Genomic DNA, 26,690 nt, shown 5'->3' with positions numbered 1-26,690 from the left:
TTTTATCATACAACATGATTTTTCATTAAATTATTGACATCCACTCTTATTATGTGGCTAGTTGGCAGAGCTCTTTTTACACGCCAGTAGAGTGTTTATCAGAGCGGAGCCCTGAATGTGACGTCACCCGTCATTCTCGTCTTTGTAAACAATGGATGTTGCGCAGCATTTATTATGACGTCATTATATAGACTCTCTCTCAGCACCCCCCCTCGGACTGCCTTCCCGCGTCCCTGCATGCCACCAACGAAGGAAACGCGGGAAAGCAGAAGAAGAGAAGAGAAGAAAATACAATTGATAATAATGGATACCAATTCCAGAATCATATTATTTGAATCGAAATTAATTAATTTATTGATGGTTATTAAGTATATACCGTAAGAAAATAAAATGCCGACTTCACACCTAAGAAAGACTACCCTGGGCAGTTAATTTCAACATCAACATCTCTTTTTTTTCACATTTGAATGGGGATTCAAGTGGCCTAAAATATACCCCTTAGCCAAGTCCGACCTAAGTGATTCTCACTGTTGGCAACAACCTTATTGATATCAATACGACAATAACGCATGGATCGAGAGAGCATTTGTTGTAGTTCAACTTGGGAAAACTGTAGTTCCACGCTAGAGACGCTAGAGGTCAGCAATACTCCCCGTCACGCAATGACGTCGGTTAGGGAAAGTGGAGTCGTTTATTATGTTTTTGCCGAATTCTGAGTTTGTTCAGGCAATTCATTCGTTGTATTAGTTTATTAGTTTATTAATTAATATTAATAAATCAAAGACAAAAAAAACATATTGCGGAAGGAGGCTGTACGTCTTGGGTCAGGCCTGGGCTATGAACATCTATGATGAACATAGCGTACATATGTAAATGTAACTCCATGTGGTGAGTTAGTTATTGCTGCCTGTTATTAACTGACTCTCACAACTAAATATTACAATTTGAAAACAAGTATTGCTTTGCTGCATTTCTGAAAGAAGCCCAACGTAGAAACCAATCGGTAGCCTAACTTCGTTTGACGAAACAATTGTTGATCACATTTTTTAATTAAAATTGAGATGTTATTGCTGATGACGTATACGTCTGTCGCGAGCACCCGCTGCAGACGTTTCACGCTGCTCATTGATAACATCCTCGTTAATGTTGATGGCGTTTGTTTGGTGAAGATTAACAAGTTACCACACACACACACACACACACACACACACACACACACACACACACACACACACACACACACACACACACACACACACACACACACACACACACAAACAACTTCTAGTGTGCGTGGGTGGGAACGAAGTGAATCACGTTGACATGCTTCAGCAAGTGGTTTTGGATCACGAGTTACACCATAAAATCACATCCCATCAACAAGAGAGGAGAATAAGGGGGCGGCATCCGCCAGCCCAGTACAATGTCGGCCTGCCACCAGGGAATACATCTGTACATCTCTATCTTCGTTAGACCTCTCTGTTAGAGACTCATGCACTTTCCCTGTGTCACCAGATCGTGGGATTACCTCTGACCAGCGGACCGTATTTTATTATCGTCCTTTCTGTTTGACCTTTCAAACCAAGTGAGCGTCGAGACGCGGGGGTGGAGGTGTTGTAGCGAAGGAGTGCAGTTTGTCGTGATCGCCTCCTGAGCTCTCGAATGGTTTCAACATGGAAGCTCGGCCGCATTTCTCCCGTGAGGAAATCAACAATACGGTGTGGGAAGTCCCGGTGAAGTTTATTAGACTGAAGCAAATCGGGTCTGGAGCGTACGGTTCAGTGTGGTGAGTCTCTACGGTGGTTTGCTTTTACGCTGCGATTAATTTATAACGCTGAGTTCTGTGTGAGACGTACGCACACGTACACACGCGTCCAGGCATGGATTGAGCTTGTATCGCCATATGTCATATAGAATGGGCAGTGGTTATGAATGCAATCCGAGAATGACGAACTTCGACGTGTTTTGCCCTAACCGTCCGTGTGTCTTGGTGATGTAAACAATGTGCTGTCAGGTAAACTACGGCGAAGATCGAGGAGACGTCAACGGAGCTTATTAATAACTTGCTAAATTGCTGCACAGGTTACGCATGTGATACAACATGGGCCGTCGTTTTACATTGCCCCACCCCCATAGATTTCCCCCCTCCACACTGTTATCGATTTACAACTTGCTCATTGTATAACGTTGGACCACGACTTGTTATTGTAACACATTTCAGTTCAGTGACCAACGAGAAGACGAAAGAGAAGGTTGCCATCAAGAAGCTGCACAGGCCCTTTCAGTCGGAGATATTCGCCAAGAGGGCCTATCGAGAGCTTCGACTGCTGAAGCACATGAAGCACGAAAATGTATTCACACACACACACACACACACACACACACACACACACACACACACACACACACACACACACACACACACACACACACACACACACACACACACACACACACACACACACACACTATTATGTATTCATAGAAAGGGGGCAGGACAACGAAAGGTTCACCTGCTCCTCTTAATGTCATGTATCGAAGGAAAAATATCACAAATAGTAGTGAAATAAATATGAGTTACATATGCATAACATTCATTTCCTATTGCACCCTTTATGATAATAATTGGAAATGATTCAATTATATTATTCTTTAAGTTCTTTACTATTTAGTCAACTGGCAGTGAATTCAATGATACAATTCATTTCCCCTACCTAACGAGGGTAGGGGCTTTGGGACATTGGGGATTGGACCCAGCACCTTTCGGCTGGGAGGGGAGATCCACTGATTACTAACTGTGTGTGTTTCTTTGTTTGACCAGGTCATTGGGCTTCTTGACGTGTTCACACCTGCAGCTACGGGGTTCGAGGACTTTCAGGACTTGTAAGTACTCTGCCTACTTCTACGTTATTATTTTGTTATATGTGCATGCTTGGTTCCCTTTTCTCCACCCATGATTGGCCGTTTCACATCATGTTTTCAAACCTGCTTCTGTTTTTTTTGGTTCTATGATGTTTATAACTTGGCCACGTAGGTTTTTGTTTTATTTTTTTTATTTATTATTATTGTATTATAAATTAATCGCATGACAGCTGAGCTATTTTAAGGTATTTTAATTGAAATTGTCTTGGGCTTTTGGAACTGCCATTATAAGTCTAAATCCACAGGGGGCATCGGTATTGATTGGTTAACTGGTGAGACATGGGAACAGCGGAGCCAACTTTAACGACAAAAAAAACGTTTGGGAATGATTGGCCTCGTGAATCGGTTTGTTATGAACGTCAGAGCATCTGTCAGGTGGACCGCCAGAGCAGAATGCGAGCAAACCTCAGTGGCGTGGTGGGGTTCATTACATACCTTACCTTTCCGAATATATCCTTTGCTTGTGTCTCTTCCATCTACTGCAGCTACCTGGTCATGCCGTACATGTTCACTGACCTGTCAAAGGTGCGCGGCAATCTGTCCGAAGACAAAGTGCAGTTTCTGGTGTATCAGATGCTGTGTGGACTCAGGGTAAGGCAACAACACCTCTGGTACATACAGCTCTCGGGTGTTTTTTTGCAATGTAAGCAACTATTTTCGCTAAGGGCAATGTATTGCAATGAGAACGTGTTTGACCAAACTACCTAAACACGGTGAGAGTGAGAAAGTAGAGTTAGGTGTTTCAGCAAAACATTTGTGTATCTAAAGAAGTAGGGCCTTCAGTGTCGTGTGTTGGTGTTAGCTTGGCCTTCTTTTTTTTACTGTGGGAAAATATGTGTTCTTATTAGGGATGAAGCTAGCAATAATTATTTTCGATTTAGTCAATTATTCTTAATAAAATCCGGATTCATCGATATTTGACTAGGCGTTATCCTTGGCTCCTGGTTAGAGTATATGGTATTTGTGTATACTAGTAAAGTTATCTTGGAGGTAAGAAGTAGTTGTTGAGCTTAAGTGCTATATTTATTAATGAGTTTTCAGGGTATTCCTTATTTTGTGAAACAAAACTTCTTGTGAACAAGTTACTCCTTGTGATATTTGTATGGGATATGAATGGGGTCAATGAAACTCAGAATGTGTATTACTGCTACAAACTATGATCATAAAAAGAAAAACATACCTAGGGAAAAATTAATCATTGACAATTATTTAGGTGGCTTGATTTACATGTTGGAGGTCTAAGAAAAGGGGAAGATGTCACGTGATAAACATCAACTGTTAGTCTTAAGTCTAAATCATTTTACATTTTGAATTATTCACACTGTATTTTGAACATATTTAAGAGCAAACTGTAGCATTCAGAATCTCAATTGTCCCTGCCGAATCTGTATCGGCAGGGACAATTGCTTGTTATAGGACCGAAATAGCAATAATTCAGGCTGAACTCTATCTGGCATTGACCCACAGTAAATCACAAAACAATATTCCTTTTGTTCATTTGTTGTAGTTTGACAAAGCATCTGGACATGTCTGGAGTTACCTGTGAAATGAAAATAACACGTCATGTTGGATAGTCCTTTGAAACTGTAATGCGAGACTTTCGCTGTGGTTGAACGAGGCTGTAGTTGATGTCATGAGGGCCAACCATGAAGTTCACAGCCTATTCAAATAAAATTGCGACGTTAACAAATTTCCTCAATTCCTTTTCAAACAATGATGTGGGGTTAGTGTTATAGGTGGTTACAGTAAATCGTGATATTTTAGACATTATTTTACATCCCTTTTTGTGTGTGTGTGTGTCTGTGTGTGTGTGTGTGTGTGTGTGTGTGTGTGTGTGTGTGTTTTTTAACTGTCATTCCTTTCCTTTTATATTACAGTACATTCACAAGGCAGGCATCATCCACAGAGTAAGTCCTATTTCCTCATTGTATTGAGTCATGGCCAACCCTGCCCCAACAGGTAGGATGAGTATTCTTTAATCGGGTTCCTAGCAGCATGTTGTGGGACGTTAAGGACATGAATATGCCTCACCCCACATCTGCGCATAATATTTCAGTTTACATTCCCCCTTGTTCAAAGAAGAACCGAATTAGGGAATCACACTGCAGATACGGCACAACCTCTGGTGGAATGAAGCAGTTGCACCTTATTCCTGATTAGTGTTACTTGCAATCTTTTCTATGCTGACCAATTTTTTCAGGTGGGCCTATATTGTGCACCATTTGAGGTGTCACCATTTGTAGTGCTATTACTCTATTGTGCTATTATACTCTTTGAGTTTACAATTCTGGTTCCCTATATATTGCACTACTTGACACCAAGAATGCAAAAAATATTTTTCCACAATATATTCAACGATGCATCTTCATTTTAATTGGACTCATCCTGTAGAATCTAATGACATCCAACAGTGTTGAGTTGTTCATTCGAACAATGCACGATAGGTGATGTTTTTTTCTGGTGCATAGTTAGTGTCCAAAAATTCCCCTATTGTCCGAACCAGTGAACCACCTCCGACATGTTGCCAACCTTTTCAAAATTTGTTTTTATTCTCTTCCTGAGGTCACAATTTTCTTTATAGCTGTGGTCCTGTTGGTTTTGTTTTCCATGCTTTGGTTGTCAGTATATGCCATGGGTTGGAATATTTACCTTATTTTGATTCTAACTTAATTTCCGTTAACAACAATGTTATTTTCCCGCTTCGTTCATAGGACCTTAAACCGGGAAACCTGGCCGTGAACCAAGACTGCGAGTTAAAGGTTAGCGTCTAGAAGGAATATCTTTCAAACGAAAACCATCTAGACAAGATCTTCCATCTATTTTCTGACCCAAAGTCCACCACGACCGTTGTAACTCGGTGCTGTTGACTCCAGATCCTCGACTTCGGGCTGGCTCGCAGTACCGATGCTGAGATGACGGGCTACGTGGTGACTCGGTGGTACCGGGCGCCGGAAGTCATTCTCAACTGGATGCACTACACCCAGACTGGCAAGAACACCATACATGTTGCATGTTAATATCCGTATCGCTGGATTCCTCAAGGGTCCCTTCCATCACAATGTCTGTCACCCGTACTTTCAGCTTGGTGTAATGTGAAAGTTTTCCTACATTGTTATTTTGTTAATTGTGTTTTTTATCTCGAGAATTTTGATTAATTTAGTTAAATAGACCCGTTTGGCTCATTAAAACCAAGGGAAGGACATTCTTTATGGATTAAATGCTAACGGGTTATTGTTATATTATGAATATCGTGGAGAATGTAATTAGGGAATACTTGCATCAATCGTCTGGCTTGATAGGAAATATAGCAGGCCTTTGAGCCCTTGCCAAATATATTCCACGGCGTGGGTGGATTCGTGTCTCCACGGTTCCTTTCTAACGGTTCATGTAAACTGGTTTCCTTGCCTCCCGCCGCTCTGTAGTGGATATCTGGTCCGTGGGCTGCATCATGGCAGAAATGATCAACGGAAAAACACTCTTCAAAGGGAAAGACTGTATCCTTTTTTTTGTGGATGTTTGTGAATAGAACAACATTCACATTTAAGCACGTTTGTTGTTCTTGTTACCGTAATTAAGTGTGCCTGATAATGTTTTTTAAAAATGAATGGCAGTTTGTGAGCAGCCAACTGACAGCCAACTGCCAAAAACTGTTTGTACTCTACCAATGGTCGCGCTAAATGTCGTTAACACATCGTCTTGTCAATGACAAATTGTCAGGTGACTCATTGTGGGACTTTGTCCTTGCTATTGGAACCCTAGCTGAACATGTACTTCAAATAGAATTCGTGCTCTTGTCCTCTGCGATTGTAAAATAATAACAGGCTACAAATTATCAACTGTATTTATCGGATCTAATTGTATTATCTGAATAATACATAATTCAAATGACACTATCATTAGCGTCATCATGCCCCACATTTTTATCAAAATTGATATATAACGTGCATCCTTATCCATTATGCTATTTATAATCAAAACAGGATATTTGGGGAATGCAAATGCAAATCTTTACAAATCCAATCATTTCTGTTTAGGCGATATGAAAGGCTGTTCACCTTTGACCCTATGGAATCCCAGATATGGACCAACTCACCCAGATCATGAAAGTGACTGGTGTCCCTGGGAAAGAATTCATCCAGAAGCTGGACAGCCCTGAGGTAAGAGAGGTTCAAGAGAGGGAGGCTTCTGTGGAGTCAATATCGGCGTCGTCTACAGTTATTGAGTGCTTGTTATATTGCTTTAAAAGGCCAAAAGCTACATGAAGAACCTCCCGCATTATCCGAGGAAGGACTTCTCCACCTTGTTTCCCAAGGCCAGTGCACAAGGTGAGTCCGACCTCTAACCTGACCTCTAACCCTCTCCTGCATCTGCTCCTGCTCTTCCAATGTCTTACTTTTCACTCTATAAAAAAATGTCACTTGTTGTTTACAGATGTGATGTGTTAGATACATGTAATTAATGAGCAGTTACGGTGAAGGCATCTTCCTGAGAGAAGACTACAGGCAGACTATTGACAATGAAATTCATGGGTGTATACTAGCCAAATTCTAAACAGTAGGCTTTTTTGAACCCTTTTTAAACATTGGTCCCCAGAAGATAGCCCATGTACAGTCCTGTTAATGAATCGGAAAGGTTTTATCGCATTTCCATCTAAGCCACCCCCACTTCCTTCATGGGGGGCCGTACTCCAGAGCGAACAGTGTCTGAACGTATCGTCTGTTAATTCATTCGTACGAGATTCATTATTCAACCCCTTCAACGTTGGCCCCTCTGCTGCAGCCATTGACCTGCTGGAGAAGATGCTGGTTCTGGACGGGGACGAGAGGCCCACTGCCGAACTGGCCCTGGAGCACCCTTACTTTGACACGCTGAGGGACCCGGAGGACTGCCCCGACCCCAAGCCCTACGACGACAGCCGGGACAACGCAACACTATCCCTTGAGGAATGGAAACGTAAGTGAGAGAAGTGAAAGCCAAATTAGAAATATTTAAAATACAAATCAAAACTATACATGTTATTCTAGTACTTTACATTTAGAAGACGCTTTTATCCAAAGCAACTTGAGCCATTCATACACACTCCCCGACAGTGGAGTCAGTGCAAGGCGACAGCCAACTGGTCAGCAGCAGTTAGGGTTTATGCTGCGTTTTAATATCCATCCGTCTCGGAGGTCCGAGGACGTTGCCTAGCGACACACACAAACACGGCCCTTTTCCTCGGACGGCGAACTCGCCATCTCGGTTGAACTCAGTGGTGACCGAGCAAAATTCTGAGACAGAATTCAAGATGGCTGCGCCCATTGTGACTTGAAGTATGAACAATTTTCTTTGTGCTTGGACCACTTTGGTGGTTTAAATGGCAATTTCAATCACTCGTATTACTGCAATACCTTACTGCGTCCGTATCTCTGCCTATGGCCTATAGCCTACTTATTTTGGAGCGCCTGGTCCTCTGCCAATGCTACCGCGACAACAGCTTTCCGGGTGGCGTCCATGTTTTCCTCCAACGACGACTGAGCAAAATAATAAAACGCTTGAAGTGTGGGCGTGGCGTCAGATCCGAGATCCGAGTCGGTTCGCAGAGAATACTTGAACGCAGCATAAGTGTCTTGCTCAAGGACACCTTGAAACTCACCTAGGGGGAGCAAGGGATCGAACTAGCGACCTATAAATCAATACGCTCGATCTCCTGACTTAAGCTGACCCTTGTGTTTATAAAAAAAAAACATTTTACTCCAATTTGAGGTGTATTTCAAAATACATTTATAATCATTAGGGGTTAAAGTATAAGTTAAAGAGCTGCGTCACGTAGTAGTATGCAGAACATATGTAAAATGTTTTTTATATTGTTTAAATCTGATGATTGTCAGTCGTCAGTTTCCTGGCCACAGTAACGCATATGTGTAACGTTCTTTGGCCTTCTTTCTGCCTACAGAGTTATGTTTCAAAGAGGTAAGAAGCTTTGTGCCATTCCCGAGGAGAGACTCGAAGAGAAGAAACACACTGACGATGACTAAAAGTGCCTGAATGCTGTGGTACTATTGATAACCCATATCAATTCATTCTATACACTATAATTTGACCACAAGCGTCATACATAAAGAAACAAACACTGTTTTCATTTGAATGACCACATGTTGATAATAGCCTACTTCAATTCAATTATTTAGAAAGGTAAACGGGTATGTGTATTTCATTCAAACTGGAAGACCGGTTCTTCAATAGAAATTCGTTTTTTTTTAAAAATATTTTAAGACCTGCAGGAAAATAGAATGTGTGCATACAACTGGCTTTGAGTACTGTATAGTATTTTAATCAAGGTTTACATACAAATGATGTGACACTGTGTTTCATGCTTCTGTCATTTGGAATTCATTACATCAACGTCATGAATGTATCTTTTTTTAAATAAAAAATATGGCTGTTTTTCATTTATTTTGAGTATTTTCATCGGTTCAATATAGCTGATTTAATTAGTTTGTCCGTCTTGCGCAGTGATCGTGGTTTTATGAGTTTATATGAATTTCTGGAATCAAAAACCCAACCAGTAAATCAGACAAATCCGATGGAATCGAAGAACCGGATGCCTTAAAAACAGCCAGGGCAAAATTTAAAAATGGATAATAATACATTATTTATCTATTATTTAAGAATGTACAGTGATTGTGGGTACGGGACTGGAATTTTTGGTTTTGAATTCAGTGTTTGGATTTTCTTTTGTTTTAAGGTAAGGATAACGTCATTAGGTTTAATTTAGTTTTTTTGGTTTTGGTTTTTGTGTCTTATTTGAATTTCCTGTTAGAGTTTGGTTTTACAGTTTAGGGCTGTCCCCCAGGTAGGGTCCCTGGACGGATCAATGGGAGGATACCCAGGCCGTATGCGTAGAGCCGTAGGTCTGCGAGAAGGTCCCCTAGGCTCCCCCCAGCTCCCTCTGGTGGTTGACCCACTGATGCCCGGCCGCATCAGGGTAAATTAAGTGGCTCAACCAGAAGGCCTACTGCGGTGCGCTCTCAATGGCCCATCCAGCTTAGTCGCACAGCAGGCGTTAGATCTGTGAGGATTTGAAGTGGCATCATTGAAAGTAGCCCCGGGATGTTAAACTAACCTCCTCTAAAGCCATGTCAGACTTTATTCCTTGAAGCAGACTACTGCATGGGTCAACTTTGACCCTAGTGGTTTAGTAAGTATACTACACTAAAAAAATACTGTGCATAAACATTGTAGTAAATCTAGCATAAATAATGATTAGAATTTTATTATTTTGCATATTTCATTCACTCAGAGACCGATGCAGATACTGTTGACCATAATAGGGGGCCTCATGACTTGTATCCACCCAAACAAGTGTGTTTGTGTATATCAACAGGTGGTAGGCTTTATTTACAATATTTTTATTAAAGTCCAAAATACTGCATGCCTGTAATGTACGATAAGATGTAGCCTACTTTATTAATTCCGGACTAAATAGAGGTTGATAGCAGAAAGAAAGGTACAGTATTAAAAGGCATTAAGATATTATATATATATATATACCAAATCTACGAAAAATAACAATCTTACACATAATAAGCAAAAATACATCACACAAAGTGCATAAAAACGAATGCAATATTTTAGACATTGAGGTCAGGTAGACATTGACATTTTATAAAATGTAGGCCATTATTTCATGCTACATTTTGTAAATCTCATTCTTTTTCTATTCTGTACCTTCTGGTTATAAATTATTGAAACCATACATTATTAACCATTTTCGTGAGAAGAACCAAATATTGTACATTATACTGCAGATCCGGCAATTTCACGGGCGAGTGGCCCGCGCGCGAAAATGCTGGCGAGGTTGAGTGTAGGGGCGGGGCTTATGCGGGCTCGCTCTCCAAACTCCGCTCACCACATAGACAGCTAGCCAGCTACTGCTAGCCCAGGCTAGCCATTCCTCTACTAACAAACTAGCTCGACAACAAGCCGTTTTTAAACTTAAGATCGGGCGCCCATCCCGTTCGCGTTTTGAGAAGACATTAGTTGTGTTGGGGCATTATATACGGGATGTTGAGGAAAAAACGGGAGCGAATTAGACGGTAAAACATACCGGCGTTTGCGGCAAATCTGAGGTGCGCGGCTAGCTCACGTTAGCTGCTAACTTTTGGTGGTATTTCTAGAGGAGCTACTGGCCAGATATTGACGGTTGTGGACGCGGCCGGGTACCTACTGTTGGGGTGCCTGTGTCAGTCACTGCAAAAGGTAAGAGGGGTTGTTGTCCCACTTGAAACGATATATTTTGTTAACCATGTAATTGCTGGCGTTAAATATTTCAGCTATAATGGATTAGCATTGCTCCTGTATGTTGTCTATGTGAAGGCATACGGGGTGAGGAAAGTTAGCTGCAATCGTAGCCGCTCTGGACTCAAACTACTTTGACAACGATCTATGTATTCCTAATATTACTTATATACATTGAACCTATGTATTACTTGTTATAAATTGATCTTAATAAGTGGCCGAGTGTTTGAGAACGTTCTAATACTGTAAATATGGCTGACATTTTGCTCTCAAGATAAGGAGTGTGTGCCATTAGAGGCGGTGTTATTCTTGACAATGATTGGCTGTGGCGCGCATCAATCGCAGTGTGGGAGCAGTTGATTGGCTTGGCAGGTCATGTTGTGGATAGCCTTGATTGTAGTTGCAGGGGCTAAATCTGCATATTGAACTGATCTATAATTCGACTGAATTTGGTAGGCATCTATCTAATAAGAGTAAGTTAAATTGCGACATGCGTATTTTTTCTTTCTTATCCAGGTTAAATTTGTTGAGTTGTGTTGATACCATCTATTGTCGGCAAGAGTCCATCCGAATGTACTGATCACCAATATTGATCATCATAGTTGAGGCCTGTCATCTCTTAAATCTCAGATGTAATTTGACGTATTCTTTTTTAATTAAAGTGAGCTGAGGCCGAAGATTTCTGAATTGAATACTAAAATAAAGAAGTCATTATTTCAATTAATCAGTGATCTTGCCACAGCAATCATAGTAATCTATAGTAATAACACCAGCCTAAATGTTTAAATCCCTATCACATGGCTGTGTCACCATTCCAATGAAGTATTGTTATAAAATGGCAGTCCTTCCTTGAATATTAATAACGTGTGTTGCTGCATGGTCAAAGGTCCATGACGAAGCCACGCCGTAAGAGCCAAGTGGCATGGGGGGCCGGAGCTGGCAGCCGACGGTCCGAAGACGCCACCGGCTGTCGCCGGGGTGCACGGCAACCGCCGACGTCGCCCTACGGCCTGAAGACGTCCCCCACCCGGGACGGCCTGAGCTACTCCCAGACCCAGCGCGTGGTGGAGGTGGACCTGGACGGCAGGCTGCATCGCATCTCCATCCTGGACCCCCTGGCGGTCATCACGGAGGACGAGATGATGGCGCAGGACATCGTGGAGTGTAACAGCAACAAGGAGAACAGCGAGCAGCCCTCGCCGCCGGCCAGCGGCCCCCAGGCGGTCCGCAAGCCCGCCACGCCCCGCGGCCGCAGGAAGGACCCCAAGAGCTCCTCCGTCAAGTCCTCGCCCTTCTCCAAGAACCACGGGCCCAACTCGCACCCCCAGACCCCCGACAAGGGGGGCCCCCACCAGGGCGGCGCCGTGGCGGCCCTCCCCGAGCCCACCTTCCGCCTGCTGGAGACGTTCCGGCCGGCGCAGGCCCCGCCCCTGCCCGCGGCGTACTACCGCTTCATGGAGCGCTCGGCGGAGGAGCTGGAGGCGGAGGCGGAGTACGACATGGACGAGGAGGACGCGGCCTGGCTGGAGATGATCAACGCGGGCCGCCGGGCCGACGGCCACCCCGGCGTCTCGGCCGACACCTTCGAGCTGCTGGTGGACCGGCTGGAGGAGGAGGCGTACCGCGAGGCGCGCAGCCGGGCGCCCTCGCAGAGCGCGGCGGACGACGACGACGCCTTCTGCTGCGTGTGCCTGGACGACGAGTGCCTCAACAGCAACGTCATCCTGTTCTGTGACGCGTGCAACCTGGCCGTGCACCAGGAGTGCTACGGCGTGCCCTACATCCCCGAGGGCCAGTGGCTGTGCCGCTGCTGCCTGCAGTCGCCGCAGAGGCCGGCCGAGTGCGTGCTCTGCCCCAACCGCGGCGGCGCCTTCAAGCAGACCAGCGACGGCCGCTGGGCGCACGTGGCCTGCGCCATCTGGATCCCCGAGGTGTGCTTCGCCAACACGGTGTTCCTGGAGCCCGTGGAGGGCATCAAGAACATCCCGCCCGCCCGCTGGAAGCTCACCTGCTACCTGTGCAAGCAGAAGGGACAGGGCGCCTCCATCCAGTGCCACAAGGCCAACTGCTACAGGGCCTTCCACGTGACGTGCGCCCAGCGCGCCGGCCTCTTCATGAAGATCGACCCGGTGCGGGAGACCAGCGTGCACGGCACCACCTTCTCCGTCAAGAAGACGGCCTTCTGCGAGGTGCACTCGCCGCCCGGCCAGGAGGACGAGGGCTCGGACGAGGAGGCGGAGCGGGACAGCGAGGGCCGCGTGGTGGGCAGCCGGCGGCGGGCCAGCAGGGGGCGCAGCGCCTACTCGGAGCTCCCCACCACGCCGAAGCGCGGCCGGAAGGGCGACGGCGCCGGCAAGCAGGGCAAGAGGAAAGGGAAGAAGGGCGCCGGGGACGCGGTCCAGTGCCCCGCGTCGCCCGTGGCGACGGTGCCGCACATACCGACCCCCAGGTACGCCGTCTTTACCGCCCCCGTCACACGGTCGCCATGACCCCGTGGAGCTGTGAGGGGGTGATCTTCTGTGTCAGTGTAATGTGCCTGTTTGAATTCTCTCCAGTACAGTGTTTGCCAAATCTCCACTCTAAATTGTTGTGGTTTTTTGTGGGCACATTTAGGGATGGACCGATCAGGGTTTTTTGAGGCTGATACTGACCACACTTTTTTTTTTTCAATGTGTGATCACATAAGCAGGTCCGACATCAATTTCACAAATTGGTGATCTGCATTATTTTACAGATCAATTGATCTGACCAATTATTTTCAATTTCTTTATGAAATTCTGCCAAGAATTCTCCATTTTGTTCAAATTCCATTGGTGCATCCCGGTTTATATATCATGTACATCTATATTATAAACTGGTACTATATCAAGGAAGATAAACAAGATAATTTTCTAATCATAAAAAATGCCTTATTTTAAATCGGTTCCTAATTATTTAGGCTAGGCTTTTCATAACATATCGTCACATAAATAGAATGCATAAATATATTTTAAACGTGATCTGGCAATGGACATTGCTGAGGTCAAATATTTGCACTCCTTTTTACTACTGTGACGTAGACCAATTACCGCGTTGATCGTGGGCTGATCACTTTCAAGGCTGCAGTTCTCGTTTGCCTATTATATTTAGTACTTCATCAAGTGACAAAACCGGCTGCTGCGGCAGAAGCAGCCTCCGTATTTTTATTTTGCCCATGGAAGTGTATCGGCGAAACCCACCGACTCTTTGTTAAACCAGTGGGTGACCATGAAAGGAGTGCTGTCAATGGCACCCCTCCAGAGCTCTTCGATGAGGCCAGCTGCAGCAGACAGCGCGGTTATTAAGTACACGTTTCAAATAAGCATAGTGTTGCTTCAGATTCTAGTAACTAACTATGCATGTAAATTAAATTCCCAGCGTTAAATGTAGGACAGGATTAATTGTCTCAGTGACTAAACCTAATGACGATGTGTCTTGCCCACAATGCGTCTTGTGCAGAAGAGATCCTGAATCCCCTGATCGCCTCCTGAAATCAGCCCATTTTTATGTCTTTCAAAATTTCCCCATCATGAGTTTAGGGCATGTATCAATAATGATTGATAGGTGAATCACTCTAACCAGGAACAGTAGATCAAGAACTATATTGACCCCCAAACCATTTAATGTCTAATCTGTAATGTTTAATTTGTTATAATCTATTAATTACATAGCCTATGACATAGTAAAGCATTACATCCAAATCCAAGTGATCAAGAGGTAGCTTGCCTGCAACAAATTCCTCTCTGGCAATCAGTAACATACACACACATCTAGGGCTGGGCGATTAATCGAATTTCAATCTCAAGTTCGATTTTAGTGTCAAACGATCACAAAACGAATATAATCAATTTCTTTTATTTTTTTTATCAGAATCAGAATCAGCTGCCGATACAGCTAGATGCATATCTGTACATTATTTTAGATTTGACCATTTTTCTCTTTGACCATTTTGTGTATTTTTTGTAGTTGAAATTTCAATGTTCTCAGTTACAAAGTAATAATAATAATCGTGATTTCAATATTGACCAAAATAATCGTGATTATGATTTTTCCCATAATCGGACAGCCCTACACACATCATATAAATGCAAAGCTGGCAATGCTCACATACACGGGGACACAATACATTTTTTAATGCTTGGATGTCCTTCCCTTTGACATGTCATCAGGCACAATATGAATCTACGTTAAGCAGCTGTTGAGTGCAGCAACGGTTACCATGGTGATCTGTTTGCCTGTATGTATGTATGTCAATGATGGCACCCATTGCCACCTGAGCGTCCCTCGAAGGAAGGATTCCAAACGGCGTTCCCTCTCAGGATTTCTTCCTTGCTAGCTAAGGGATTTTTTTCTTGTCCTCTGGGGGGCTAGGGCTAGGGGGGGGGGGTGTTATAAATATATGACCTGTTAAGCCCTTTGAGACTGTAACTGTGATTAACAGCTACACAAATTGAATAGATCCAACCACACTCACCCCAGCGTCCCTAGGTAGCCCCAAGCCTATTGGATGCTTGCTTGTGGTGAAGGGGTGGGACTTTTCCCTCAGGCCTAAATTTCTTTTTTGTTTGGTTACGGTTTTCGACCGACCCTGTCAATTTATGTGCGATTATTATTTTTTTATTAATTATTTTAATTGTTTTATTTGCATCAATTATTTTTTGATGCAAACTATAATTACGGTGTTTGAGGTGTTGGCCTTGAGGTGTGCAGGGGATAGCACTAATTGATATCTATCTCTTGCCCGTAGGCTGAACATAATCTGCAAGGGGATTCTCTTCCAGAGGAAGACCCAGTTCATGCAGAGGATGCACAACTATTGGCTCCTGAAGCGCCAGTCACGGAACGGTGTTCCACTTGTTCGTCGGCTGCACACCAACGTCCAACCACAGAGGCCCGCTGAACCGGTGGGCCCGCCTTTTTGATTAGCAATATTTAACGGTGGCCTCAATTCAACGAAATAGGCCATTTCAACCGATATTTGGCAATCAAGATTTTGTAATATATATTTTTTACGTAAAAAGAAATGTCTATGTCTGTGTTATCTTATTAATAGTAAAAGGGATTGTGGTTTGTATTCCATGTTCCCCAAAATATGTTTTTAATTGTAATTTATGTCTGTGAAATAACTGTATTGGTATTATGTGGTGTTTAAAAGGGGCAGGAGGCTTATGGCTCCATCCTTCTTTTCAAAAACTGTTAAAACAGGTCTTCAACAATCAAACAAAAGCTAAACTTTAAAACGACATGCTGGCCCCCGCCCAGCTAATTTCTGTTTACGCCAGCCTGAATAAACGGATAAATGTAATGCACGCTGAAAGTTACATCAGCTCACCTTTTGTATGTATGTGTGTGTGTGTGTGTGTGTGTGTGTGTGTGTGTGTGTGTGTGTGTGTGTGTGCTCCAGCCCGAGGTGGATGAGAAGGTTTCTGCAGCGGTGGAGGCTCTGAGGTACTGGCAGAAGCTACGGCACGACCTGGAGAAGGCGCGGTTGCTGGTGGAGCTAATCCGCAAGAGGGAGAAGCTCAAAGGAGAGCAGGTAACTCGCCCCCCGCTCGCCGCTGGTAGAGCTCCTTGCTGCTAGTTTGTGAGTCTGCAGACATATAAGAAGAAAGCCTCAACATAAAGGATACCAAACCCTTGTGGTAGATTTGGGTACGAATCGTGTCACTGACAGTAGGGCTGGGCGACTAATCGAATTTAGATCGCGATTTCGATTTTAGCGGCAAACGATCACAAAATTAACATAATCAAGTTTTTCGATTTTGTTATTATTATTAACAAAATCCCTTTTTTTTATGTTTTATAGAAAGGGCAGAACAGCTGGATACATATCTGTGTTCCATTTTAGATTGGAAAAATACATTTTTGACCAGTTCAACCAATGTAAACCGCCTACCATGAGCAGGGTGCCCTTACCTGCTACTTAGTTACATGTCTCTGAGATAACTATATATAAGCCTACAATTCTAAATAACTAAATAGTAAATGTCTTGCCCTGTTTCCGGCTAGGCTATTCATGAAGATAATGGCTAATTACTATTGGGAGAAGCTTGTTGTAATCCTGAACGCATCTTAAATGATATGCAAACGTCAAGATTTTCCATGCGTTCCCTACTGTCCCCCACCCTCCTCATATTCTGCGGTGTTCATCCTCCTCCAGGTCAAGGTTCAGCAGGCGACCCTGGAGATGCGCCTGACCCCCATGTTGGTGTTGCTGCGGGCCACCCTGGACCAGCTGCAGGAGAAGGACCTGGCCAACATCTTCTCGGAGCCCGTGGACATCAAGGAGGTGGGTGCAGCTCGGAGCCCAGCGTGTGAAGCGCCACGCTGGGTCCACGAGCCGACGAACGCGAGAGGATGAGAAGGTGCTCCTGACAATATTGAAGTATGCCACCTGGTTGTAGTCGCAGTGTGTGAGACTATCCACACTGTTAGTAGTGGGGAGGCTACTAATGAGTTCGGTCCGCTCTAATTGTCTGTTGAACTGTGTGAATCCAAATAGCGTAGCGGAAGGTTGCTAGTTTGATTCCCGGCTCCTCCTAGCTCGAGTGTCAAGGTTTCCCTGAGCAAGTCGCCTCGACCTGACTGCTCCCGACAAGCTGGCTGTCGCCTTGCATGTTTGACTCCGCCGTCGGTGTGTGAATGTGTGCATTAATCGTTGCAAGTCGCTTTGGATCAAAGCCTCTGCTAAATGTAAATGTAGCTCTGCTGGCTGGGTGGCGGGAGTGGCAACGTTTTCATGGCAGTGTGGATAGTAGAACTCTCGTAAACCAATAGAGAGGTACGGGCACTTTAATCCAACTTCCAAGTAATGCTGAAAACACTCAATCCATTGAACTAGTTTCTTGCTCTGACCAAAGGGGAATCATTGTAAGCAACCTCTTTAGCATGAAGGAGCCTCTTTAGATTCATCCAACCGCGTGAGGGCGGAGACGAGCAGTCCCCTGACGGTATTGTCCCCCCCCCCCCCCCCCCAGGTGCCCGACTACCTGGACTTCATCACCGCCCCCATGGACTTCTCCTGCATGCGCTCCAAGATGGAGGCGCACGCCTACCGCTGCCTGGCGGACCTGGAGCTGGACTTCAACCTCATGGTGTCCAACTGCCTCCTGTACAACGCCAAGGACACGGTGTTCCACCGCGCGGCACTCCGGCTGCGGGACCTGGGGGGCGCCGTGCTGCGGCACGCCCAGCGGCAGGCCGCCAACACGGGCCTGGACCCCGACACGGGGCTCCTCCTTGCCGAGTCGCCCCAGAAGCAGAACTTCTACAGCTGCACCTGGGAGGACGGTGAGTCTGGGAGTCTCAGGGGCCACTCAACTCAACCTGTTCAGAGTTCACCTGTTCAGAGTTCACCTGTTCAGAGTTCCCCTGTTCAGAGTTCCCCTGTTCAGAGTTCCCCTGTTCAGAGTTCCCCTGTTCAGAGTTCACCTGTTCAGAGTTCCCCTGTTCAGAGTTCCCCTGTTCAGAGTTCCCCTGTTCAGAGTTCACCTGTTCAGAGTTCACCTGTTCAGAGTTCCCCTGTTCAGAGTTCACCTGTTCAGAGTTCACCTGTTCAGAGTTCACCTGTTCAGAGTTCACCTAGGCTCTGCATAGCCACCCCCGTCCCTCCTCCTGCTTGTTTTATGTTGTACGTCCTGGCACTTAATGTACGCACTTATTGTATGTCGTGCTTGGTTATAGTACTTAGTTATGTAGCATCTTATCCTAGCTATCTTTGTTGTGTACGGGGAATGGGTTAACCTAGCGATTGTTAGTACTTGGCACTTGGTTCTATGAACATCCATACTGTACCGACAGCGATATATTGTTTCTCTTTCTTATGGCAAATGTACTTGTTGTAATTGTCGCTTTGGATAAACACGGCTGCTAAATGCCCTACTTGTAAATGTAAATGTCTCCTGCAGTGACGGACTTTAAAAACTCAACTTGCTAAGAATGAAGTCGATTTTGTGGAGATTACTTATTGTTTTGAGGGATTATAGGATTACTTGAAATCTGAGCCCTCGTCTTTAAAGATAAATCCTTGGCTTCAGGGTGTAGTGGTCTCGTGTGTTTGCATGTAATTACCATAGCTCAGTGGCTAATGGATAGGCTTTGCTACCAAATCGCTAATCAAGGATACAATCATAAAATAACATTTGTGCAGGGATTGGATAGTAAATGGTAAATGGACTGCTTTTATAAAGCGCTTTTATCCAAAGCGCTCTACAATATTGCCTGACATTCACCCACTCATGCACACATTCACACACCGGCGACGCAGTCAACCATGCAAGGCGACAGCCGGCTCGTCGGATGCAGTTAGGCTTAGGTGCCTTGCTCAGGGACACCTCGACACAGCTAGGAGGAGCCGGGGTTCGAACTAGCAACCTTGCAGTTACTAGCCACACCACTCTACGTCCTGAGCTACTGCCGCCAGACTTGGATACATGACGTATGGAAGAAGATGTACTTATCTGGCCTTCCGGTCTCCCCCCCCCTTTCTCTCCCCCTCTCTCCCCCTTTCTCCCCATCTCGCCTCTCTGCCCCACTCTCCCCTCTCCCCTCTCCCCATCCCTCCCCCTCTTTCTCCCTCTCCCCCTCTTTCTCCCTCTCTCCCTCTTTCCCCTTCTCTCCCTCTCTCTCTCTCTCCCCCCCTCTCTCTCCCCTCCCCCCCTCTCCCCCTCCCCCCCTCTCTCCCCCTCTCCCTCCCCCCCAGTGGACAGCCTGCTGGACCCGGCCAACCGGCTCCACATGTCGGTGGAGGAGCAGCTGAAGGAGCTGCTGGACAAGCTGGACGTGGTGACCTCCCTGCGGGGCAGCGGCGCCCGCACGCGGCGCGTCCGCCTGCTGCGCCGCGAGATCCACAACGTCCGCTTCCGCCAGGGACCGTCCCCCCGCCGCGCCCCGCTCAACGGCCGCCGCAAGGACCGCCACGAGAGCGACGACGACGACGACGACGGCGACGACGGCGTCGATGTGAAGGAGGAAGAGGAGGAGGAGGAGCGGACGGCGAAGGGCGGAGCCGAGGCGAAAACCGACGGCGGGCGGTTTTCGTCGTCCTGCGATAAAGGTGGGGGATTACCGTAGCGACCGCATCCGGCTGTCCTCTCAATGCCGAAAACGCTGTTTAACAAAACGAAAAAACGCAACGAAACAAAGCTAACATGAGCTAATGGCACATTGTCCTCAGGTAATTGAGCCAGGGTCCCCCCCCACGCACCAACCCAAACCACCCACTGACTCCAGTCTAGTAAGTAGGGGTCCCTCCAGAGTCTACTTCGGCCATAGCTGCCTCTCGACTTCTCTCTCTCTTTTCTCTCTCTCTTTTCTCTTTTCTCTCTCTCTCTCTCTCTCTCTCTCTCTCTCTCTCTCTCTCTCTCTCTCTCTCTCTCTCTCTCTCTCTCTCTCTCTCTCTCTCTCTCTCTCTCTCTCTCTCTCTCTCTCTCTCTCTCTCTCTCTCTCTCTCTCTCTCTCTTTCTTTTCCCCCCCCCCCCCCCCCCCCCCCCTAGTGTCTGCACCTCTTCCCCTCCCTCATAGACCCACCACCCCCATTAGCCATGCCATCTCACCCCAGCCCCGTCCAGAGAAGGAGTCTCCGTTGTCATTGTGTCTGTGTGTCCCGTCTGTTGGTTTCCAGTAGCACAGGGTGGCCCGGCTCACACCGCTCTGAGTCCTGCCCTTCCTCGTTCGCGCTCTCATCTTTTCGGGGTTCACCAGTGAACGGTCGAGTCCGCAGTTGTGAGGGCGCAAAAAAAATAGTTAAAGGGGCGCGCCTCCGCTGAGGTGTGGGCGCCACTCAGCCGGGTGGTTTGACGCGTCGACACCATGATAGAAAAACCATCACAAACGGACGTCATTGTCTCCAACGCGACCCCTCCGCGACACCACATCACACCACATAGTAAATGGACATTCATCGCCCAGCTCCACGGCCCTCGGTATCCAATTGAAACGCAGTATTCTCTTTCCCCCCCCCCTCACCCCCCCCCCCCTTCCCCTCCCGTCTTTTCAGATGACCTCAAATCCACGTCCCCGCCCACGCTGGAGCTCACCGGGCCGGCTCCGCCCCCTCGCCAGGAGGACACGCCCCTGGAGCCCCCCACCCTGCGGCCGATCACGGGCGAGCCGCGCCACTGTAAGCGCCTCAAAATGGACAGCGAGAGTTCCGACGGCGCAGGCGCCGCCGGCGACACGAACTGCGTTAAGAAGGAGGCGGAGGCGCCGCAGGTAACCCCGCCCCCTCTGCCCGCCCCCCCCGCCGCGCCACTGACCAACGGCGTGTCCCCGACCTGCGGCGCCCCCCCGCGGCCGCCCACCACCGGCGTGGGCCGCCGCACCTCGGTGCTCTTCAAGAAGGCGAAGAACGGACGGCGCCCCCCCCCCCGACGGCCCCTCGCTCAACGGGAAGAGCGAGGCCCCCGAGGAGACGGCCTCCAGCGTCCCCCCCACCCCCACCTCCACCGTCAGCACCCCCTCCTCCACGCCCGCCTCCACCCCGTCCAAGACCCCGCTGAAGAGCCTCCCGGCCGCCGGGGACCCCGCCACGCCCCGCTGCTGCTGGGCCTCGGGGCCCGACATCGGCTCGGACAGCGAGATGGAGGGGACCCCCCTGCGGGCGTCGGAGACCGGTGAGTAACGAACCGATCGGAGGCTCTCTCGCCGGTGCTTCGATCCAAAGCCATTCGCGAGAGGAAACGCAACCGAGGCATGCGATGTCCATTAAGGCAGATGGCTGGAGTAGTTCAATAGCGGCTACAAAGAGTACCACACAACCTAGCGTTATGTTGGATCAGGTTAGAGTAGGGATGGCGAAAAATGTAACATATTCTTGACCGGCCACCGAGCCTCATTAACCAGTTGATACCAGTTACCCGATCAGATTAAAATAATTATTAACTCATTTGAAATGACTGCCACTTCGAGTCACGCCAGCCGCCTGCTATTTCGTAACTCTGCTTATCTCTCTCTCGTTCTGCCTCACACACACACACACACACACACACACACACACACACACACACACACACACACACACACACACACACACACACACACACACACACACACACACACACACACACACACACACACACACACACACACTCTCTCCCCGAGTGAGAGGCAGTGGCTCTAACCGCGGCACGACCTGTGTTTGAATTGAAACACGAGGCATGCTTACTGCAGGTAGAGCGCGGGCTCGATCGCCCACAATTGTCTGAGATGGCGCGGACCTCGTTGAGACCCTGCGCGGGATTCACCAGGGGCCAATCAGAAGAGGGCAGCGTTAAGGAGGCACTCATTTGCAACATTGCCGCTTCTCATTTAAGAAAATGACAGCTCCGCTTGTTTAGTTTGGAGGAGACGGAAAAATTTAGGGTGAGGGATAATGTTTTTCACTTCACATAAAAAGATCTGGAGATGGAATGAGATGGCTAACTGTAGCGTTTAGTCTACTGTCCATAATAATTTGGAGATCATATTTCTCCACCGCTCGCATGCGGGAATAATTAAGAGGAGGAGAAATTAAACAGTGGGCTAGACTTCGAATAAGTCACCTCATCTGATCATCTATTTTTATTTATTTTTACCGACTAGCGACAATTTTGATCGGTGAACGTTGATACGGTCAACCATCGGTCAAACGGTCATCGGTCAACATCCAGTGCAGAGTAGCAATATAGGAATCGAAATGACAAAACACGTTAAAATTGCAGTTACTGAATCTGGTTGTCTTTCTAAACTCGTACTGTACAACATGCAAGTAGCAGCATCCTTCTGCCTTATCCAACCCCACGGGGGGTCCAACGTTGGCGTATTTTGGCAAGTGAATATTGTTAACCGAGAGATGCAGCAATGCTACCCGGACCTTTGCTCTGTTAGTCATCCTGTGTTGGTCACAGGGACTTGGCGGGGGGCCAGGTTTACGTAACGATCTGACACATGATTCAGTGTGGAAATGGAGCTTGGAGACCGGCAGTTGGCATGATTACGCAAGCTTGCAAACCTAGACGGATCCACACTACTACACCTGTGCTGAAGCAAGGATCCATATCATATATACCGACTCGTATATTGGCTCGTATTGGTCGTATTATTGGTCGTCCATGGTTGTAGCAGTAAAAATACCAATATTTGCGACCTACAATGGACCTGTACTGATGCTGGCTGCTCGTGTTATGCTTACTTTCTCATCACTCAGATTCAAGAATCAAAGGTTTTTATTCGTCACATACTCGTACAGGATGTGCAGTGAAATGTTTGTGATATACTCTGTATTTTCTGTGCTTAAGAAATAAATAAAATAAAATACAATATAAGTTTTAACAGAAATAAAGAATATTATAAATATACATACAACTAACTGGATGACCAGGGCGATACTGTCAGGGGGTTTGAGTGACCTGCGGAGGTCATTTAGTCCTGAGTGAACGTCCATTGTGTCTGCTGAACCCCGACTCTGCCCTGCAGGTCTCTCCAACGGGCTGAACGGACACGGAGACGGCCGGCCCGACCCCCTCTGCCGGCCCGCCCCCCCCTCGCTACACAAGAACATGTAAGGCATCAGGATAACGCCCCCTCCTGCCCCCCACCCCCGGTCATTTTGTGTTGAGCAATTATTGCTTTTTAAGTGCTTATTTAGGATTGCTTTTATGCGTTTGGATGGATGGATGGATGGATGGATGGATGGATGGATGGATGGATGGATGGATGGATGGATGGATGGATGGATGGATGGATGGATGGATGGATGGCTATGTGGATGGATGGATGGATGGATGGATGGATGGATGGATGGATGGATGGATGGATGGATGGATGGTCTGTGAGTTGATGCTTTGAAGAAGGTCTGAAATAACTGAAAGACACTGTGTGCTGCCCCCCCCCCCCCCCCCCCCCCAGTAGCACGCCTCTCAAGAGAAGCCTTGGCAAGCCGGCCTTGTCCAAGGTGCCCTTCCTGGAGGTCCTGAACGGAGACTGCCACTACACCGCCCCCGGTGAGTCCGACCAGTCTGACCTGTTTGCTTCGTGTTCAACCCAACGTTTCGATGTTTACACTCCCAAAACATCTCAGGCAGCGACGTAATCCTTTGTAACGTTTGTATATTGCGTTCTTCGCTGTGCTAATCTCAACGCTGTGGTTCCTCCTGCTGGTTGTCCAGGCGACAGCAGCCAGGTGTCTGAGGATGAGCTGGAGCCTCTGGACCTGGTCTGGGCCAAGTGCAGGGGGTACCCCTCCTACCCCGCGCTGGTGAGGCCTGCTCCGCACCACCTAGCAGCAGGGCTGCTCCATTATGGGGAAAATCATAATCATGATTATTTTGGTCAATATTGGAATCACGATTATTCAAACGATTATTTTTAGTTTGAAAACATGATGTGTTTATTCAGCATGTCTCTACCAAACAACACTTTGTAACTGAGAACTTTAAAATTTCGCCTTAAATAAATACACAAAATAGTCAAAAAGAAAATGTTGCAATCTAAAATATTATTAAGATATGTATCCGGCTGTTCTGCCCTTTCTATAAAACATAAAATAAAAAAATATATATTTTCATTTTTAACAAAAAACGTATTATGTTAATTTTGTGATCGTTTGACGCTAAACTCGAAATCGCGATCGATTAATCACCCAGCCTTGCCTAGCAGTATCTAGCACGGCACGGCCTCCTTAAGCACCAACTTCTAAATATTAAGCAATGTTTAGCACATTGTAGCACCGCTTTGTAACACCTGACATCATAATGCACAGCTGAGGGGATTTTAGCACAACGTAGCACCGCTCAGCCTTCAGCCTAGCATCCACAATTCAGCCCCGCTTGGCACCACCTAGCGTCATTGAGCCCAGCTCGGCCCCACCTAGCGTCATTGAGCCCAGCTCGGCCCCACCTAGCGTCATTGAGCCCAGCTCGGCCCCACCTAGCGTCATTGAGCCCAGCTCGGCCCCACCTAGCGTCATTGAGCCCAGCTCGGCCCCACCTCGCCCAGTGGCTGAAGCTCTTCCTGTGCGTTCCTCAGATCATCGACCCAGAGATGCCGGAGGACGGCGTCCTGCACAACGGCATCCCCATCCCCGTCCCCCCCAAGGAGGTGCTGCAGCTGGGGGAGGCCCGGCAGGAGGAGGCCGGGGAGAGGCTCTACCTGGTGCTCTTCTTTGACAACAAGCGCACATGGTGAGGGCTCAAACACACCCACCGACTCACTCACACCGTGACACACCTTGAACCCGTTCACACCGCGTCTCCTGCTGTGCCTAAAGGGTTCGTTATGGTTCCACGTCGACGCAGCGCAAGGGGGTTTACGGACACTCCTTGCGTCCACCGCAAGCGCCTGACGTGCGCCTCCCAAAATTTTTTAATCTTGCGTCGAGGCGACGCACCAGCAAGGGCTGTGATTGGTCCGCTCACTAAAACCCGACGCAGAACCAAAACTGGTTCACGACTCCGCAAAAGCGTCTGCGTGATCATTTGTTACAAGATAACACAACTTGAAAGTAGGCGGAGACTGAGGCGTCCGAGCAATTATCAGAACAACACGCTTAATAACAAATTAACCCTCACAGTAACGGTAGCCAGGGAAACCAACGGAAACGTCAACTCATCAACAACTCATGCGCCCAAAAGTGGGCGCATTATTGGCTAATTATTGAAATTGGCCAGAGTAGTATTCTGGTCTTAAGCCACAGTCTAGACATCGGTGCTGAATTAGCTTGTACCTATTTAGCTCTGGTCAAATATGAATAAATTGTTGACATTATTACCGTTTATTAATAATTGGATTTGTTTGTTGTAACGTATTATATAACGAAGGGCAATTAAACGCCGGTTCAATATCACTTAAAACACCAAAGCCTCACAAATCAGACTCTAGATCTGTACCTAGAGTCTGCTACCACATAGGACTGCTGCCTGGATCCCAGATGACACCCAGCCCTCCCCCCCCCACCCTCCCTCCCCAGGCAGTGGCTCCCCCGCAGCAAGCTGTCCACCCTGGGCCGGGACCAGACGGCAGACAAGCTGCGCATCATGGAGGGCCGAAAGACCAGCGTCCGCAAGTCCGTCCAGGTGGCCTACGACCGCGCCCTGATCCACCAGAGCCGCGTCAGCCAGCAGCACGCCTTCCTGGCCTCCAGCTACCTGTAGGGGGCGCCCCCGAGGCCTCCTCCACCCCCCCCCCCCCCCCCACCAGCCGCCCACCTGGCTGAGCCAATGGGAGGCTGAGATGAGGGTCTGGGATTTTGCCACAGGCAAAACTGTGGGGTTTTACTCTGGGCTTTTGTGTGTGTGTGTGTGTGTGTGTGTGTGTGTGTGTGTGTGTGTGTGTGTGTGTGTGTGTGTGTGTGTGTGTGTGTGTGTGTGTGTGTGTGTGTGTGTGTGTGTGTGTGTGTGTGTGTGTGTGTGTGTGTGTAGGAGGGTCTTGGAATGAATTACCCAACCACTAGCGTCCTCGGTGTGAATAATGAATTGTGTGTGTGTGTGTCTCAC

The 26,690-nt window shown here is 47.2% G+C and overlaps 2 protein-coding genes across 2 annotated transcripts; both read left to right on the top strand.

Moving 5' to 3' along the window:
• The first annotated feature begins 1,348 nt into the window (after positions 1-1,348).
• On the top strand, positions 1,349-9,684 carry mapk13 (mitogen-activated protein kinase 13). The gene is made up of 12 exons (XM_056596704.1): positions 1,349-1,786; positions 2,222-2,351; positions 2,822-2,883; positions 3,408-3,513; positions 4,800-4,829; positions 5,634-5,681; positions 5,796-5,910; positions 6,345-6,416; positions 7,000-7,079; positions 7,169-7,247; positions 7,702-7,875; positions 8,858-9,684. The coding sequence occupies exons 1-12, from the start codon at positions 1,674-1,676 to the stop codon at positions 8,947-8,949; spliced, it is 1,101 nt and encodes a 366-aa protein (XP_056452679.1). The 5' UTR covers positions 1,349-1,673; the 3' UTR covers positions 8,950-9,684.
• Positions 9,685-10,784: 1,100 nt separating this feature from the next.
• On the top strand, positions 10,785-26,393 carry brpf3b (bromodomain and PHD finger containing, 3b). The gene is given in 14 exon segments (XM_056596661.1): positions 10,785-11,163; positions 12,089-13,651; positions 15,968-16,124; positions 16,625-16,756; positions 17,381-17,509; positions 18,198-18,510; positions 19,922-20,275; positions 21,218-21,579; positions 21,581-21,833; positions 23,674-23,758; positions 24,109-24,200; positions 24,366-24,454; positions 25,225-25,379; positions 26,165-26,393. Coding segments are annotated over 13 exon segments (3,864 nt in total). The 5' UTR covers positions 10,785-11,163; positions 12,089-12,092; the 3' UTR covers positions 26,349-26,393.
• Positions 26,394-26,690: the final 297 nt, after the last annotated feature.

The sequence above is a fragment of the Gadus chalcogrammus genome, chromosome 1, assembly GCF_026213295.1.
Source record: "Gadus chalcogrammus isolate NIFS_2021 chromosome 1, NIFS_Gcha_1.0, whole genome shotgun sequence".
In the NCBI taxonomy this organism is placed as follows: Eukaryota; Metazoa; Chordata; class Actinopteri; order Gadiformes; family Gadidae; genus Gadus; species Gadus chalcogrammus.
This window is presented reverse-complemented; position numbering and strand designations above follow the sequence as displayed.